The sequence below is a fragment of the Abramis brama genome (assembly GCF_963993115.1).
Source record: "Abramis brama genome assembly, chromosome: 10".
Taxonomy (NCBI): Eukaryota; Metazoa; Chordata; class Actinopteri; order Cypriniformes; family Leuciscidae; genus Abramis; species Abramis brama.
In genome coordinates, this window is record NC_139972.1 from 29,812,573 (window position 1) to 29,831,151 (window position 18,579).

Below are 18,579 nucleotides of genomic sequence, written 5' to 3' on the forward strand. Positions count from 1 at the left end.
ACACAGCCATAATTGGCCAAATGAGTTGACAGCGATAGGCGCTTGATTGGTTTAGGTGGAAACAAATGAAGGTCTGGAGCATGTGGCGGAGTGCTGGTGGCCATTGTGGCGTGGGAGATGATGGAGAGAAGGTTGCATGCAGAGGAAAGGAGGGATAATTTGATGTGGGAGGTGGTTTTGTTCACGTGTGTGAGTGTGTTTGCCTTCAGCAGAGCTTAGATGAAAAGCTTGCCCCTGTAATAGCGAAGGTTTTATTCAGCCATATGAATGCTAGTCTCGGGTTATTTCTTGTGATTGACAGCATGCTGTAATTTCACTGCTTTTAAGCTTTTTTGAAAGCCTTTGTTGAAGCAATTTGCATTTTTTAAATTCAATGTAATGAGACTGCGTAATACATTTAGTTTTGTTTTATGCCTCTTTGGTCTGATTGGTTGGCTAAGGTTAGGAATTAGTGTGGACGTTTTCAACCGTATAAACACAAGTCATGAGTATTGCCTGGAATTTCACCATTTTATTGCCCATTTCCGTCAGTAATTGTGGTGGAATTGAGAATACTACATATTTATTGTGGTCACAGATTCAGTGCAAGCTTATTATTGACATTAATCTGGTTGATTTTGCTTTGTTTTCTTTTAAACATTCATATAAGCATCTTTAATTTTGCTTATTGGTGTGCATGAAAGAGAAGAGCATTTACAAATAATGCATCACACTTCCTGCGGTCACCCCCACACCACCGTCGGCTTCTGAAGTGTCTCTCAGGCTTGGGTAAACATCTCTTCTTTTTTAATTAAAATAAATCCACTTTCAGCCAATATTTAGCACCCTACAGGGACAGAGCTACCTTTCAAGATATGGGGATACAGTGGATAGATTTAGAATGGAGATATATAACAAGAGGGATACTGAGATACGGAGGGAGAAATTGAGTTCTTTCATCTAGCTGTAAAGCGGAGACATGCATTGTTTATGGATGTGCAGAACAGCATTCTCAAAGCGACGCCACCTGGGCCTACTATACTTTAGATTGGTTTACTGTATATAAACACTGCTGAACATGCACACAACAGAATGTGGCTCAGGCATAAATATTGTTTAATGCTATTTTCCCATTCAGACACATCCATCTTCTGCTTTTTAATTTATTTCTGCTTTCAAGATACATGTAACCGGTCCTACTCGACCTGCTCTGAGTGAGATTAGAACCGGTGTCTCCACCATGGGAGGTGGGCATGCTAACAAGGACGGCTGTAAAGGCTGCAGTCTCTATCATCAGCCGCTAACGCGCTTCTTGAGGCCAGAGGAGTTAGGTTTACTTGCCCAGCTCTTACTAGCTTGCCTCTTTTTCACTCCCCCACTGAACCTCACTCCCATCCGGGTCACGGCACCAAATGTAACCGGTCCTACTTGACACGTTCCGTGCGGGATTTGAACCAGCATGGGAGGCGGGCGCAGTAACAAGGACGCTAAAGACCGCGGTCTCTAACATCAGTGGCTAGCACACCTCTTGAGGCCAGAGGAGTTAGGTTTATTCGCTTGCCTCTGTTTCACTCCCCCACTGAACCTCACTCCCATCCGGGTCACGGCACCAAATGTAACCGGTCCTACTTGACACGTTCCGTGCGGGATTTGAACCAGCATGGGAGGCGGGCGCAGTAACAAGGACGCTAAAGACCGCGGTCTCTAACGTCAGTGGCTAGCGCACCTCTTGAGGCCAGAGGGGTTAGGTTTACTTGGCCAGCTCTCACTCGCTTGCCTCTGTTTCACTCACCCACTGAACCTCACTCTCATCCGGGTCACGGCACCAAATGTAACCGGTCCTACTCAACCCGCTCCGAGCGGGATTTGAACCGCCGTCTCCGTCACGAGAGGCGGGCATGCTAACAAGGACGCTAAAGACAGGTCTCTAACGTTAGAGGCTAGCGCGCCTCTTGAGGCCAGAGTTAGGTTTACTCACCAAGCTCTTACTAGCTTCTTACTTGCCTCTGTTATACTGTATACGCTCTGTGAAAACCATCTATAAACATTGTAACTATGTAAATGTCAAAAGTCATTTTAATACATTCTTGCTGACTAGCCTACTCTTTATATAAAATATATAGTGGCTGCTTACTGGCTCAACCAATATGTTCACATAGTAATAGTCTTGGCGAAGAAGCACAAGCACTAAAACAAACATATAAGCTATCAGTTTCTTGTTCATTACATTAACAGGAGCTTTGTGCCTTTTCATTCCTTATACATACAATTGACATATGACCTCACATCATAGGAGCGATTCAGTGGTGTACCATTCTTAAGCAGCTACCTGCATTGCTAGCGATCGGGCCGACAAAGGAATAATGAATTCACATTCATCGTGAGGCTTATACGCATGGATTAAACTATCAAGAAGATCGCTGGATCTGGCTCGTTGACAGCACTCACCGCAAATGAAATTTTGCAGCAGCAAAAACCTCGCAAGCTCCGACATGCCGCCTCACAAACAAACAGAAGAGGTGGAAAATGCTTCTCGAGTCAAAGCTATCATTATGTACCTACTGAGAGCTCTCTTTTAAAAGAAGCTGTGTGATGACACTGCAAAGGTGTATGTGTGTGTGACATGCAGCAGGAGTTTGGACTGTGAGCGAGAGCAGTTGAAAGAAGGGGATGAGAGAAGAACAGATATTTGTTTTTGAGTGTCTGTTTTTGAATGATTTCCACAGAAGGGCTTTTATTTTGCTTTGATGTCAGAAATCAGTTTGAAAGCGGGGGATTCCAGCGTCCCGCTCGCGCAGGGAATCCGGCCCCTGTGCTGCCTGCACAAGTCCAATCGCTCTTCTGAGGAGTCAGGCCTTGTTTGATGATTTTACAGGTCTGCCTTTTTATATCGGCCCCAGTGCCTCAGGTTTGGCTGCTATTGATTCAAGGTTTCACGCTGAATTCAAAGCGTCTTTTATTCCAGATATGGTCGAATTCAATTAAACGACACACTTTTTAACTAGGACTATAAATCTGAGATAATGTGCACAGTGCAGTTTTGCTCCCCCAAAAAAGTGCCATTTTTGTGTCATGTTTGAAGTTTCTCTCATCTGTAGAAAAAAAAAAATTCATAAATTCATAAATATTCATTTAAAGGTAATGATGATTGTGTGATTTTATTTATTGTAATTGCTGCTTTAAAGTAATATATGTACCAGTTATTTTGTACTATGTTGAAATGGGATTTTATAGTTTTCTAACCAGATAAACAGTAATTATTTAACTATGAAAGAATTTCATGAATTTTCATAAGGTTGGAAAGCTCTCACACGCTGCAGTAGGAAGGTTAATATGTATTATGTTAATATGCAACATGTTAAATGTAAACATTTAAGAAATTGTCATTGAAAAAAACCCATACTGATAGACCACTAATCTGAATATTGCTGTGTACGTCCATGCTTACAAATTGGTTCTTTCTTTCCTCTGGCATATTATATTTGTAACTATGGAAGCTCAGAGGTCTTTGTTTGATTCGGCCTTGTGTTTTACTGTAGCCATTAGGGGGCGCTAAAGATTCGTCTCCACTATGTTGGTGGAGTAAAGCATCCAGGCGGCATCCAGTGCGTCCACGCTCTGATGGAGATCCAGACACAAGCCGTGCCCTGGCCCGGTGCATTTCACAGCATTTATTCACCCTGCCTGACACTGGCTCTCAAATTAAATAATACATAAATATATAAAAAGAATTCATCACCAAAATTGCCTAAATAACATCAAGTGAAGGTTATGAGAAAAAAAAATCAGCATTTATGTATTTTTAATAATGCAAAGCAACGCCATACACATTTCCCTTTAAAATTACTTTTTACGTCAATTCTTTTTATAGTTAATTCCTTCTCTGGAAATGAGATTTGTGTGTTTGACCTCCACGCTATTATACACCTAATGCAGGACAGCCCATCAAATTTTAATGAAACCAATTATACAGTCTTAGAGCTGACACTGGAAGATGATATTTCAGTGAACGGTGGTCTTCCGATCTGCATCTATCTATCTATCTATCTATCTATCTATCTATCTATCTATCTATCTATCTATCTATCTATCTATCTGTCTGTCTGTCTGTTTGTCTGTCATCAAATATGCATCAAACATATATTTTTTTATATTTTAAATTGTATTTAAATGAGTTTAGGATTTAAATAGTAAACAAAGTAACACAAAATTATATTATAATAATAGCCTAAATTAAAAAATAAATTCGAGATTTTGTGATAGCATATTTATTTAAATGTATTATTAAAAAAAAAAAAACAAAAAAAAAAAAAAAAAAAAAAACATTAATATTATCTAAATTATATAGTTCAACTTTGGTCCCACTATCTTACTCGATAAGTATCACTCGCTATAGGTGACCTAGTGCATTGGTGCGGCGCCGTTCGTGTGGTGCTTTGGGTCAACTTTGCGGATAACACCACGGAAAGCTGTGAGCCAAGATCGGAGCGAAGCTTTGAGCGCTCCCCAGCCACCTCTGCCCACAGCATCCTCCTCCTTCTCCTCCTCCTCTACTTCCACCACAGCACCACTCCTCCACTCCTCCCCCTCGCTGTTTCCTCCTCCAGCATGAGCGTCAGTCTTGGCTCGGCCCGGGAGCTGTGCGCACAGGGGTGTCAGTTATGGAGCTGTAGTAGCGCAGCGGAGCACTCGCCCTTCCCAAGACTGATCACATTCACTCTGCCGTAGACTCGCAGAGCGATTGCACGGGGCCAGCGCCACCCCGATCGATTTACGCTGGATTTAACGGCGCATCACGGAACTTTGGAGCAGCTTTCTGGACGCGGAATATAGAGTGTTAATAAACGAGAGGACATCTTCATACTTTAAACTGCGGAGAGGATCGTGGAAGCGATCTGCAAGGTGCTTCAAAAGCTCCTGAAGGAACCGGAGCGCGCAACATTTCCACGCGCGCGTTTGGACGGATCGCGTGCTCGCCGCTTATTCTGGCTCAGTTCTGCAGTTTTTATTTTATTTTATTTTTTTAGTCAGATATCAAAAGCACTAAGGCTGGTATAAGGCATGGTATAACGTACGGGCTGACAGACACTAGTTCACCCCCTTACCGGTGCGCGTGGCTCTCAATCCTCATCCAGATAAACACCATGAGCGCAACGAATACTCAAGTGACATTTCAGTTGGATCTGAGCGACAACTGAGAGTTCCTACGTACTCCAAATACTAAAAGAGGAGAAACTTGTCCAGTGTTTGAGAACTGAGGTGTGGAGTGGATGTGGACTATGACAGAATGAGTCCTCTAACACACCTTTTACTCTGTGGATTAGTATACTTTAACCAAGTGGATGGTGAGTTACTTTTTATGATCCACTCTAATAGAGAGCTTTAACTTCAAAGAAGAGATTTTTGAATTTTATGAGAGTTTGCTGGTCTTGTATTCCTCTACTAAATGCATAATTTAACTTTATATAGCTACATGACCTATAATTATTTGGGAGTTTTTTTCTTCTCTTTTTTGTGGATGCAGCAATTTTTATATATATATATAATATTTTTATTATACGTCGAGAACATGGGGTATTATTTTGGCCATTTTATTGGCATCACATGACAATGTAAAATTAGTTTTTATTTTGAATAAGAATATAATGTTGCTGTGGAAAATTATTTGTGCTTGGGTAAAAAAAAACAAAAAAAAAAACTTGTTTGGTGGTGTCATAAAATATGTTAGGTCTAGGTCATTATACCTCTAGTGTTGAAGCAGTTTGGTTAGGAGCCAACTAGTGCTTTCCACAGCAGGTGCCACAGTCACAGTAGTCTCAGAATGTGGAGTGACACCTGCTGTGAAAAACACCAGTGGATGCGCAAGGCGTGGCGCAAAGATTGCACATATGGACCACAAATGAGAAACATAGGGTTGGAGAATGACAAACTGATCATTTTTTATTTGTTTTCGCAAAGAATTACCACAAAAGAGATGTTTCATCAGATCAGCAAGTGTATGAAACAATTACACTAGACACAATAGTCTGCACTGTATGCTGAAGAGCTTTCAGAATGGATATGAACTTCTCAACTGGTGTTATTAGTCGCATCTTCTTCTGATATCTCTGTGTTCGGACTTGTTAAATCCTCTTGCTTAGCCCATTCTGCCTTTTAAAACATTACATAAGGATTATTATTCCAGTAAAACTCACAGAGGCTTATATGATTTATGTAATATTTGAAAGATCATTTTACCATCTGTTCGTGTCTTTTCTCTGTTTTCCCTAAGCTCCATAAACTGCTCAGTTCTGTTGTATTTATCAAGAATGTAACAGAGTTTGGATAGCCAATCACTTCTCAAAATTCGGCAGTGTCTGATATTAAATAGCCACGTAAATGACATTGAACACCTAATCAGGTGTTGGATTTTTAATTAATCACTAATGAAGATATTGTTAGTGGCGCGAAACAAATGACTTTTGATGTAGTCAGATTGGTCTGTCCAAGGGAATAAATTAACACACTTAATTATAGTTTACGATGTGTTAAGATAAGGCGAACTGCACTAGAAGTTGCCGTGGGTTGTGTTTAGGTTCTTTTCATGACATGAACAGTTCATATTTGTCTTCGAGACAGTCACATACACATTACATTAGCTGTGTCAAGAGCGTCTTTGTCCGAAAGCCCCGTTTCACACTTAACGGTGTTTGCTTGGGTTTTTTGTTTGAGCTCTTTAAGAAGAATAAGGCCTGTAGATGTAACAGTGACTGATGAAGGGGCTGAGTCAGGCTTCAGCTTCTGCCTTTGTCCTTCCAGCTTCTGCACTTCTCTGTCTTGCTGTTTGTCTCCTGTTTTTGTCCCTGTATCTACCATGGAGCCTGCTAGTCTAGCCCAATTCAGCTCAGAAACTCCCTGTCCTTCCTCATTTCTGTTGCGCCCCAGCTGCCGGTTGCTAGGCACTGGTTGAAGGCATGGCCCTTAGTTTTCGGAGGGTAAGAGGGGTGTAGGTCTTTCTGGAAGAGCCCATGAATCACCCCGGTGAACCGTTTGCCCCATAACCCTCCTCTCTCCCTGACCGACTGGCCCGTGAGAGGTAATCCGGCCGTTCTGGTGGAAGGAGGAGCCGGTTTTTGAGGAGCAGCCCTCTCCAAGCAGACAAAAAGGCTGTGGAGATGCATTCAGAAAAGGCTGTGTTTGTAACAAAGCTGTCCTGGGCTTGAATGACCGTAGTCATTTGGTTCTGTTCAGTGCCGGGGTGATTAATGCTGCTTGAGGAGGGAGGGGTGAGAATGGAGACTTGGGTGAGGAGGAGTTTTGGGGCTCAGAGTTAGCAAGAACGGGACAAACCTGTGGTGGTTCTTGTTTTGATTCTGCTTTGATGAAGCTAATCTTTGATGAAGTTTTATTCTAGTTTAGGAGATCATCAGTGATGTGTGTTTGCACGATTGGACTGTTTTTGCATGGCAAACCCTAAACAGGTGAAAAATTGAAGGAGGGACCTGAGCAATATCTAGAGTTCGGGGTGGTCTTGTCACTTGTTTCATCAGAAAATGATTTTATAAGCTTACTCTAGGCTGCAGCATTTTGTCCTTGAAGCTCTACGTTCAATGCTCTTGTCCCTATGTTCCCACGTCCCAGTTTTCTGCTATTATCCTGGTTCTATTCTGTGTTGATAACTGAGAATATAGAACAAGATGATGCCCCACTCCCAAGCTCCCCTGGTGGAGGCGACATGCACCTGCCTGTCTGCGGTCCCTTGTGGCTCTGAAGACACCGCTCTATCTGTCTGTACACTGAAGCTTCAGTTCTGCAGCGTCAGGAGAAACTAAAACCCAGACTAGAGTGCATCTGTGTGTCTGCTAATACAGTACATTTGCAACAAAACGTCACTGTGTCATTTTCATAATGTGCTGGAAACCATTAATTGCTCGGAGGTTGCTCCTTAATCTCTTAAGAGATATTGGGACAGATTTGCTAAACAGGGCGAATTAGAGTGAGAGCGCAATTCCAAAAAAGCGCAGACGGGAGTGGAAAGTTCTGCGACCGGACCGCAACCGGATCATGGCCATAATAACCAAGAGCAGCGCTAATTAGCATCTGGTTTAAGACATGCTTTTTTTGGCGGTAAATAATGGCACAAATACCAGTACATTGACAAGCGCAAATCTTATGGCGCTTTTCCACTGCATGGTACGGCTCGGTTCGGCTCGGAACGGTTCGACTCGGCGCGGAACGGTTCGACTCGCTTCGCTTTTCCACTGCGTGGTACGACTCGACTCGGTACGGCACGGTTCGGTTCGCTTTAGCTCGGTTGCTTTTCCACTGCAGTTAGTACCGCTTCAAAGTGGGTGGGACTGATCGTTATAGTTGCCGTCTCTACTGCCATGACATCATCATATTAAATGCGAATTTTTCATTCCGTGTTTCCCCATCCACTCCTCGGCAACCAACGAGAGGAACGTCTGCACCTCGTCCACTGACCACGATTCAGCCATTTCTTTTTTGAAGTTTATACTCTTTTTTTTTATTTTTTTTTATTTTTTTAAAGCAAATACTTTTAAAACAGGCGCTACAGTGTTGGCTGTTGTCTACTGGCTATTTAAATCTAGCGGGTTTAGTGTCTCGTGTCGTAAATACAATGACGCTGGTAGTGATGATTCTGTCTGACCAATCAGTGATCTGCAGTGTTTTCACGTCACATTTTAGTATCGGTACGGTACGCTTGGAACCTCAACAAAGGTGGTACCATTTAAAGCGAGCCGAAGCGAGCCGTACCTTACCGTACCATGCAGTGGAAATGCGCCATAAGTGAGCCGTACCGAACCGAGCCGTACCGTACCATGCAGTGGAAAAGCGCCAAAGCGTGCCGTACCGAACCGAGCCGTACCGTACCATGCAGTGGAAAAGCGCCAAAGCGTGCCGTACCGAACCGAGCCGTACCGTACCATGCAGTGGAAAAGCGCCAAAGCGTGCCGTACCGAACTGAGCCGTACCGTACCATGCAGTGGAAAAGCGCCATTAGTAAATCACCATGCGTGATTCATTTAAGTACTGTCCTCCCATAAATGCTGCATTTGAAAGTGAAACTCCTACAAATGCTTATTCAATAAGGTCAGCCGCAAAACTAGCGCTATTTTTTCACTGCGTGTCTTTAGTAAATCCTGACTGTAGTTTTAACGGCAAAAAAGGGTTTGCGCTGGCGCAAGCTGTTAGTAAATCTGGCCCATTATGTTCTATTGAGCTATTGTTTCCGTTGTTTCTCCTAAAGAATTTTTCAGATTTCAGTTTCAGATTTGATCTGAAAGTCTAGGAGAGATGCATGTTAGATTACTTGGTTCTTTTGCTATGGATCAAAATCCGCGGAGCATGAAATCTCTGTTTAATCTTAATTCCATTGCTGTGTTGGAGAATTAATCAAGATGTTAAAGAAATGGTTGTGATCTTTTTCTACAGGATGCTTTGATTTCTTCAATTTGTTGTGTGTTTGATAGTACCAATTGCATGAACAGGCTTGACATAATTGAATGTGAGCTGTAATTTAAGGTGGGTCTGATCTGGGGTCTTTATGAATGGAGCGTCATAAAAGCTGAGTTTAAATGGAATTGTTCTGCACTAGTTGTCAAGGCTGTAATGCGTCACTGTCGTAATCGTGCCTCATTTTTGAAGAGAGGCCTGCGGTAATGATGCGTACGCAGTTCGAAACCACAAAGCAGCCACACTGGAGTCAGGGAGTGTTTGTGCATGTAAGGATGTGTGACTGTTTCTCAGTTTAGTGCTCGGATTAAAACAAGGATGGGCTCTTGGAGAAAGAATGTGACGGATAGCTGGAGCGAGAGAGGAGATGATGGGCGAGCTGAGAGAGAGCGGAGGGTGTAGGGAATCTATAATGAGGGTTAAAGTCGGGGGTCAGCGTGTGGGCACTTTGCTGACATTGTTGTAGTATCAGGCAGTAAGAGCACTGAATATCTCAGCATGAGAAGCCGGATAGTGTTACACCACTGCTGCTATACTTAGAGTATCACTTAAACACTCTAAACCTGCCTCTTCCTCTGAGAATCAGCCAAATCCGTCTCATAATTGATAATTACTTCCGTTGCAAGTAAAAAAACGCTACGTCACGCCACACTGAGACTGTTTCAGCCTCAGGAAGTGCGACAGAAAAAGGATGAAATGTATTTCTCTCCTTCACAGTTTTTGTTGACAGTAATTTTGTTGATTCACGCCACCGATGGCTGTAAAGGCAAGCTCGGATGAATGACATTTAAAAGCGGCTGTTGAATTGGGAATACGATGCAGTGCGCTAGCCGTATTTTTGCACTTTCTATCAATGAAAATGTCACAAGCATCACAAAGTGGGGAGATTATATACATTAGAGTCAGAAAAGAGCTTCGGGGGGATGAGACCAAAAGCTTTTTAATTTGCTTGGCTCGCTCTCAGTCAAGCATGCCTATGACATTTTGTAGAAAGAGGATGCGGTGATGTGAGACTCTGAGCGAGGAACATGTTCTTTTGTTGGATGTTATTTGTTCTTGGGATTAGAATATGACTTGATGTGACAGTTTTAAAGTCCCCCTGTGGTGAAAATCAAGTTTTTAATGTTGTTTATATGTCTGTGTGGTGTTTTTAATACGCTTTAAGACTAATCATGTGCAAATTCATAACACCATTGTAGTATTTTCTCTTTAAACCTGCAGTGATCTAAAGGCATGGTTTGAAATCGCTGGTGTTTCTTACGTTACAAACTACCTTGTAACCAATCACGTCAACGTGCGGCAGGCTTTAGCATATCATTAACTATGCTGCGAGTCATGATAAGTCAGGTTATCCCGTTATATTTTTCTGTTGATATGAAAAATCGTGTAGATTTAGCTATATAGCAGGTGGGTGATGTATATTACGATGTTATGATGAACTATATGCCTTTCTCCACTGACGTTCTGAGTTGTTCAAAGCGTTTCTGAGGATGCTGATTATTTAGAAAGCAGCTGTTTGACTTTGAGATGACGAACAGGAACATAGTTTGTGTAACATTAGCAACACATTATTAGCTGTTTGATAGCCACCTTGTCATATTAATTGCCATTATGTGGCTTACCTTGGCTAATCATATTAATTACCGTTATGTGTCCGACGTTGTAAAGAGCGATACCATTGTGCAGCAAGTCGACCAAGTAGATCAGGTATTCTAAGCTGGTGTGATTGAGTGGAGGCGGGGCTAATTAGCATATTCATTGAACCGTGCATACTAAATGAAGCAAGGGTGTAGAGTTGCATTCAAGCTATTTTAAGGCATGAAGATTTTTTTCCACAGGAAAAAACTTTTAAATATGTCGTTTTGTTGTGCAAAGATGAGTTTTAAGGGATAAAATTATTGACTACAGGGGGACTTTAATTACGTGGCCTAATTTTATCTTTTTTATCTTGTGGTTCTAAGAACACTCTAGAATTTACACTCACTTTCTTTTTCCCCACAGTTTAATTCTTAGTTTGATCATGGATCTTATTTGAAAAGGTAGTTTCAGTTTGTAACTTTTATATATTTCCAAAGACTCTACTGTATTATGCTTTTTTTTTTTTTCAAGTAACATTCCCGGACTTGCTGACAAGATCAGTTATAGCCTACATATTGTAAACTCTTTGCTCTGCACATGCACTGACTGATAACACCCTGTTGAGTTGCAAGTCACATATGGATTGCTTCCAAAAAAGTGGATCAAGCCTTTCAAGTGAGCTTTTTTATTTATTTAAAGACCTAATGAAATCAGTTTCCAGACTTTTACTACATGAGTTAGCTTTGATGTATTCTGCTTTACTCCTAGAAGTTGAATATATGTGCATTCCTTCTCTTCCATGGAAATGGACAAAAAATTAAATCATCTGGTGTGCATATCCTAATTTGTATCCAATTAAATGCTAAAAAAACGGCCTAAAGCCTGACAGTTGGTATCCTAACCTGACCAGCTTAAAAAAAATGCCAAATTGTCAAAAAACTGAAGACTTGTTGAGCCAATTAATTTTGGATTTAGTGTGAATAAAATGAGCCAAGTGTCATATTTTCCCTTAGTGAAGCACTGGTCACACTAGGTGCCTAGACCCAGACTGCCAGTCAGAAAGGAAACTACAGTGCGATAAGTGTCAGGGACAATTTATCTAGCTAGAGATAGTTGTTTGTAGATGGCGGCCTGGCCTTTATCTTTCTCTCCATTTGACAGTCAACAGACTCGGCAGGACACAGTTTGTACAGTCCACTAACTTCTTCAGTCCACAAAGTCATGTTTGAGAAAGTGTCATTTGCTCTTTCATCCATTGACTTCACCTTGCCCTCGTTTAGTTGTCTCTCGGCAGCTCTTAGATAAGAAAGGATCTGTGTCAAGGCTGAATGACTCAACACAACACAAACAGATAAGAAGGACACACACACACGGTGAGAGAGGGGTAAAGAATATAAATGAAATTCAGCTAAGACTATTTTTCCAGAATAATCAAGTCCCAGAGCTGCAGTTTTTCCCCTTTGGTCCGGGACTCGCTCCAGCCTGTGCCTGATACGAACGAAAGACTGCAGAGAAGACAGTGAGATTAAAAGCTGCTCTGCCTGGTCATGAAAATGGATGAGGCTCAGCCGCAGCGGAGCAGCTGAAGACAGAGAGACTGCCCGGCACTCCAAAGCGCATCCGTCATGCGCGTCAGCGCAGTAATGCAGAGGAGAGCAGTGCAGGGCAGTGTATAAAATCTTCCACGCTGCCACCTTCACTCTCATGCATCACGGCACGCGCTGACTGCTGCGCTTCAGGCCGCCCGCTGCGTGCGCGAGACCAGGCCTTTCGATTCTCTCAGAGAAAGTTTCACTGAGGAGATTATCTCAACTAGGAAGTTTGAAGTTTGAAGCAAGTTTAGAATCAGTTGGAACTGTTAAATTCAGGTTTGCAGGTTGATATTTAAGATTGTTGTACAACACTTGTTCACTTGTCCACTTCGAGGTAACTCTCGCCAAAATACAACCTAGGTCCTAGGGTCTTTTTGTTAATCTACCCGAGGCAAACTTTCGTTTAAAAGCATAATTAGAATGGAAACGCCACTTTTAAGTTTGACTATATTTTCGTTTTCGGTCAAATTGCCTTTTGAATGGGAGTGCTTGGGGCACTTCTATGATAGCATCAAAAATCGCTATTTTTAAAACACTAAGAATGCTCGACACAACATGAAACTTTGCTCGAAGTATCACCAGGGGCTCTACACATGAACTCGAGCATTGAGAACATTGTTTGTGTACACAGAGTTTACTAAAAATAAATATTTTGAACAACTCACTGTAGCTGTGTCCGCCGGCATTTTGACAGTCAAAAATAGTCAACCTCATCATTTTGGCGAGAGTTACCCTTTCAGTGAGGTTTAGAATCTGAATTCTCAGTTTGGATTCAGTCAGATTTAGATTCACAACTGAAAGCTGAGACTTTTAGTTTAGAAACTGGTTTGACTGAAAAGTTGCAGGTTTTGAGGGTTTGTGGTTTGGGGATGTAGATTCCAGGTCGAATTTGTGGATGAAATTGGGTTTCAATTCTGTATTGTGTTTACATTTCAATCCGATTCAGTTACTTCTCGATACACTCCATTTTGCGTTCAGGATAGTAGGTTATGATGCTTTATTAACAATGTTCGGGAGGAGCACGTTTAGATAATCTACCCAATCATAATGAGAGGAGGCATATACAGCATCCCTCCTCCACCCCAACTCACTCTTGATTATTCCTATCCCAGCCCGGGGGGGTACTCTGGTTTCGGGACAAATTACGAGCTCCGAGCCCTCCCCTTCAGACAGTACGCCAAACACGCATATTCTATATTATATCTGATTATATGTGACCCTGGACCACAAAACCAGTCACATGGGTCAAATTTTTTAAATTGAGATTTATACATCATCTGATAGCTGAATAAATAAGCTAAGATAGGAAAATATTTGTCTAATAGTTGGACAACTATTTGAAAATCTGGAATCTGAGGGTGCAAGAAAATCGAAACATTGAGAAAATCACCTTTAAAGTTTTCAATTTATGTTCGCGATTGTGCTGAATTCACTCACAAAAATAAATATTTTATATATTTACGGTTGTACATTTACGAAATATCTTCATGGAACATGATCGTTACTTATTTTGACCGATACAATGTATTGTTGGCTATTGCCACAAATATACCCTTGTGACTGGTTTTGTGATCCAGGGAAACATGTGAATCGTGAATCAAGATTTCATCTCATAGCTTAGCAAAATTTGGATATTAATCATTTCAGTGTTATTTGTGGAAAAGTTCCCCATGTAGAGATATTAGTGACTCTTCAGCACAGCTGCATAAATATGTTTTCTGTCAGCAAACAACTCTTGAAATCCATATTTAGTTTTCTGGGCCAAAGTCCACATGAGGTTCAGGCATGAGTTACCTGAGTCTGTTGATGACCTTTCATATACATAGCTGAGGTGAATTTGATAAGGGAGCGCATCCGTCATGAATCCGGCCTGGCTGACAACACTGAGTTGTCAGTCAAATCTACATGGAAAATCATGAGAATTACCAAATTGCTTCTATGTATACAATATTTACATTTTTAGCATGCATACACCTTATAATCATTGTTTGTACACTTGTTTACTCATGTTTTCAGTCTAAAACGTATTGTCTTTACCATACATATAAAGTTCTTATCATGTTGAGCACACCCCTACAGACCTTTATCTGATTTAAACTTAAAAGCTATGTACCCTCTGCGATGTTCACATTAAGCCTTATATGAAATGAGACTTATAAATCTCACCGGACCTGCTTTGGCTTACTAAGACATACTCGGGCTGATTCCAGGGCTCAAGCTGTTCATTAACTTGCATTCCAGGCACACTGTATCTTTCACTGCAGTCTATACCTCAATTCAGCTGGGACTTTGGGACCTTCGGGCACTCACTCGGGCAAAGACTGCAGCCAAGTCACTGACATGCCCATGTGTTTAGCAGCGGCCGCCCACATCTTCTGCAATAAAACTGCCTTCTCTCAACTCTACTGACTAATGTGACCACTTAAAGGAGTTTCTTTCTTTCTTTCTTTCTTTCTTTCTTTCTTTCTTTCTTTCTCTTCAAAGGCATATAGGGTTTATTTATTTTTCACTCTGTTGACTGTGGTCCATGAACTGTGAGGTTGGAAGGTAAAGACATTGCTGTATGTCAGGAGACAATCGTACCGCTTTTTATGTCTCTCCACAAAGCCTTTTCAGAGGCGTTCAAAGATCAGCCGTCACCAGGACGCAGAAAATGAGCGAGGCATAAGGCAGAACACCTGTGTGTGTGCGCGTTCATTAGGGTGTGGATTCATATACACACACACAAAGCTCTACATAGCTCTGATGTTAGCACACACATGTGGTTATAAAAGACCCGGCACCACAACATTTTCACAAAGTCAAACAAACTCACACCTGCGGGTGCCGATTTCAAAGTGTCCACGCTGACCTGACCCACATTATTTTACAAGACAACCCTAGCATGTTAAATAGATGTTGAATAAATATGTGCAGAAAGTGCATGCTAACAAGGGCTTTCAACCAGCACAGAAAGCAAAGAAAAAAAACAACTTGTTTGGCTATTAGTAGAGAATCATCTGCACACATATCATCTCAAGCAATTATTAGTGGTGTTTGCTAAGGCTAGTTGGCAAGCCGTGGCTTTGTTCAAATCTCTAAACCTAAGCAGTAAACTACCGCTCATTGTGGACATTTTGTGTGGTTCATTGAGATGTGTAGTACTTTTCAGTTACCAGAAACCATTTAGAACACCTTAGCAACAGCATAGCAACATGCTAAAGTTGCCTAGAAGATCTTAGAAAGACCACTTTGACCACAAAGATCACAGAGACCACTTTGCAATGACAAAACCACCCAGAAGTTTTAGCATCCCAATAGTTACATGTGAAAACTGCACCGAATACAATAGACACTGCAAATTTTGCAAAGTAACATTGAAAATCTAGTTCAGCACACGCTGAATAAAATGAACACACACTTGCTTTGCAGCAAAAAACAAAAAAACAAAAAACACAAAGACTAAATAATGTTTTTTGAAAATGTAAAAATGCAGAAAGTTTTCTGTGATGGGTAGGTTTAGGAGTAGGGTAATACTCCTAAGGGTAAGAGTGTGTGTCGGCATATGCATTCACTTCATATGTAAATGTCCAAACAGTATAGGCTTAATGCCTTGAAAACATCACACTCAGCCTTCAAGAAGGGCCAGACCTTAGATTCCTTTCATCCATTCATCAGCTTGAGAGAAAACGAGAGACTTGATGTGAATGGAGGGAGTGAAAGGATAAAAAGGACGGGTTGAGGTGCTGGTGAACGTGTTGATGAGGGTTGCTGCCCTCCTCTGAACGTGGAATTCTGTTTTCCACGCCTTCCCTTTTTTCTCTCAAGGCCCTGACAGGTCATTTCCTGATGGGAGAGAGCGATAGAGGGACGACTGCTGATAGAAAGCAACAGACGGAGACGGATGGAAAGAGAACTTGTATCCTGTGAGGAGAACATGGAAGTGTGGGCAAAGATTTGGGAATGGAGGAGACAACTTGACAGGAAGTAGAAACTGCTGAAGTATAAATATGTACAAAGCTATTATCTTTGATTATTAAATCCTCATTCCTCCAGTTGTGTCTATTTATACCTCACTGCAGGAGCAGACTCGGGAAGCGTATACTGATACAAAGTCAATAACTCACTGCAGGGCAGGAGTGTGTAAAAGAGAGTGAGATACAGTCAGAGGAAGGCAATATCTGGAAGCGTTTCTTTTTTGAAGAGGAATTTAGACTTCCTGGAATTATCAGGCTCTCTCGTGTTGGTTTTCCATATGTTATGCAGTTTCATATGAGATCAAGTTTTCAAGATTTACCCGTCAAAGTTATTGGGCTTCCAGACCTCTGTGGGACGCCGGAGGGCAGGCGTTGTGTGTGTGTAGGGTGACATGGTGGCGACGTGATGAATCTTCAAGGGCGTGCCTGTCCGTGCGAGGTTGTGCGGTGTGTATTCGGAGCGATGTGTGTCTGTCTGAAAGCATTCGGTAACATCATCCCTGTTTCCCCACAGACGTTTTTATATTTTCCACTGATGACATGACAAATGAGTCGCTGTCAGACTAGCCTGAGTGAAGATGTTCATCTCCAAGAGTGAGAGAGGGAGAGAGAACTTCCAGTGCTTGGAATTGAAATATAGCCTGTTTCAGGGTTAAAGGGACTCAAACCATGTCAACTCTTCTTTTCTTTTTTCTTTTTTTTTTCATTTGTGTATTTGCAAAGTTTTCTGAGCGACACATTTGATTTGGTTTCCTCTTGTGACAAAATCATGTTTTGTCATATGATTAGTAAAGATTGAGAATATGGTGTTTTATTTTGGAAGTGTTTTATTTATTTATTTATTTATTTATTTTTTAGATTTAGGATGGATGGATAGATGGATAGATTGAGTAATATACAACAGATAGATATATAGATAGATAGATGGATGGATGGAGTATTATACGATAGATGGATGGATGGATGGATGGATGGATGGATGGATGGATGGATGGATGGATGGATGGATAGATAGATAGATAGATAGATAGATAGATAGATAGATAGATAGATAGATAGATAGATAGATAGATAGATAGATAGATAGATATACAATATCAAGATAGATGAATAGATGGATGGATGGAGTAATATATGATAGATAGATAGATAGATAGATAGATAGATAGATAGATAGATGGATGGATGGATGGATGGATGGATGGATGGATGGATGGATGGATGGATGGATGGATGGATGGATGGATGGATGGATGGATGGATGGATTGATAGATGGATAGATAGATAGATGGATATATTGAGTAATATACAATAGATAGATATATAGATAGATGGATGGATGGATGGAGTAATATACGATAGATAGATAGATAGATAGATAGATAGATAGATAGATAGATAGATAGATAGATAGATAGATAGATAGATAGATAGATAGATAGATAGATAGATAGATAGATAGATAGATAGATAGATGTTAATTATCAAAAAAACAAAAAAATAATTACTGTTATGGACACAGATTTCAATCCAGTTGCCGCCATTTTGTCCTGACCCCATTCTTTCAATCTTAACTTGTTTTTCCCCTGCTACTTAAAATATCATAAATACAAAAACAAGAAATGTGTTTTCTCGTATGCATGCTCAGTGAACCATACATGATTATCTACGGTGACATTCCTTCAGGCGCATACTAATTCAATTAATGTTAATCTGCATCAAAATCCTGAGATATCCATTCGTCAAACGGTGACCTCTTTCCTCGGCTTTTATTTATTGCCAGTGGAACGGTGTAATTAGAACACCTTAGGGAGGTTGCCCGTGGTAACCTCTGATCACAGATCCACACACACACACACACACTATAAGTGATGCGTCCTCTGGGGGCTTTCTGGCCTTGCTGCAGTGGGTGGGCACCAGCTCTGGCTATTGATTTGGACGGTAGGCTGATGAATCTCAGGGGAGACAATAAAAATAATTACGAGGAAGAACATCAAAGCTCCACAGCCTTCTGCTT

The 18,579-nt window shown here is 41.2% G+C and overlaps 1 protein-coding gene across 6 annotated transcripts in view; it reads left to right on the top strand.

Annotated features, from left to right (window-relative positions):
* The first annotated feature begins 4,591 nt into the window (after positions 1-4,591).
* The window catches only part of robo2 (roundabout, axon guidance receptor, homolog 2), a 200,008-nt gene continuing 186,020 nt past the window's right edge, over positions 4,592-18,579 (top strand). For 4 of the 6 annotated variants that reach the window (XM_084126672.1, XM_084126673.1, XM_084126676.1 and 1 more), the window contains exon 1: positions 4,597-5,324. In XM_084126672.1, coding sequence (XP_083982798.1) covers positions 5,267-5,324 — 58 coding nt within the window. In that variant the 5' untranslated portion in view covers positions 4,597-5,266. Of the gene's footprint in view, positions 5,325-18,579 lie in introns of all 6 variants that reach the window. The other 2 variants (XM_084126677.1, XM_084126675.1) reach the window with 2 other exon arrangements.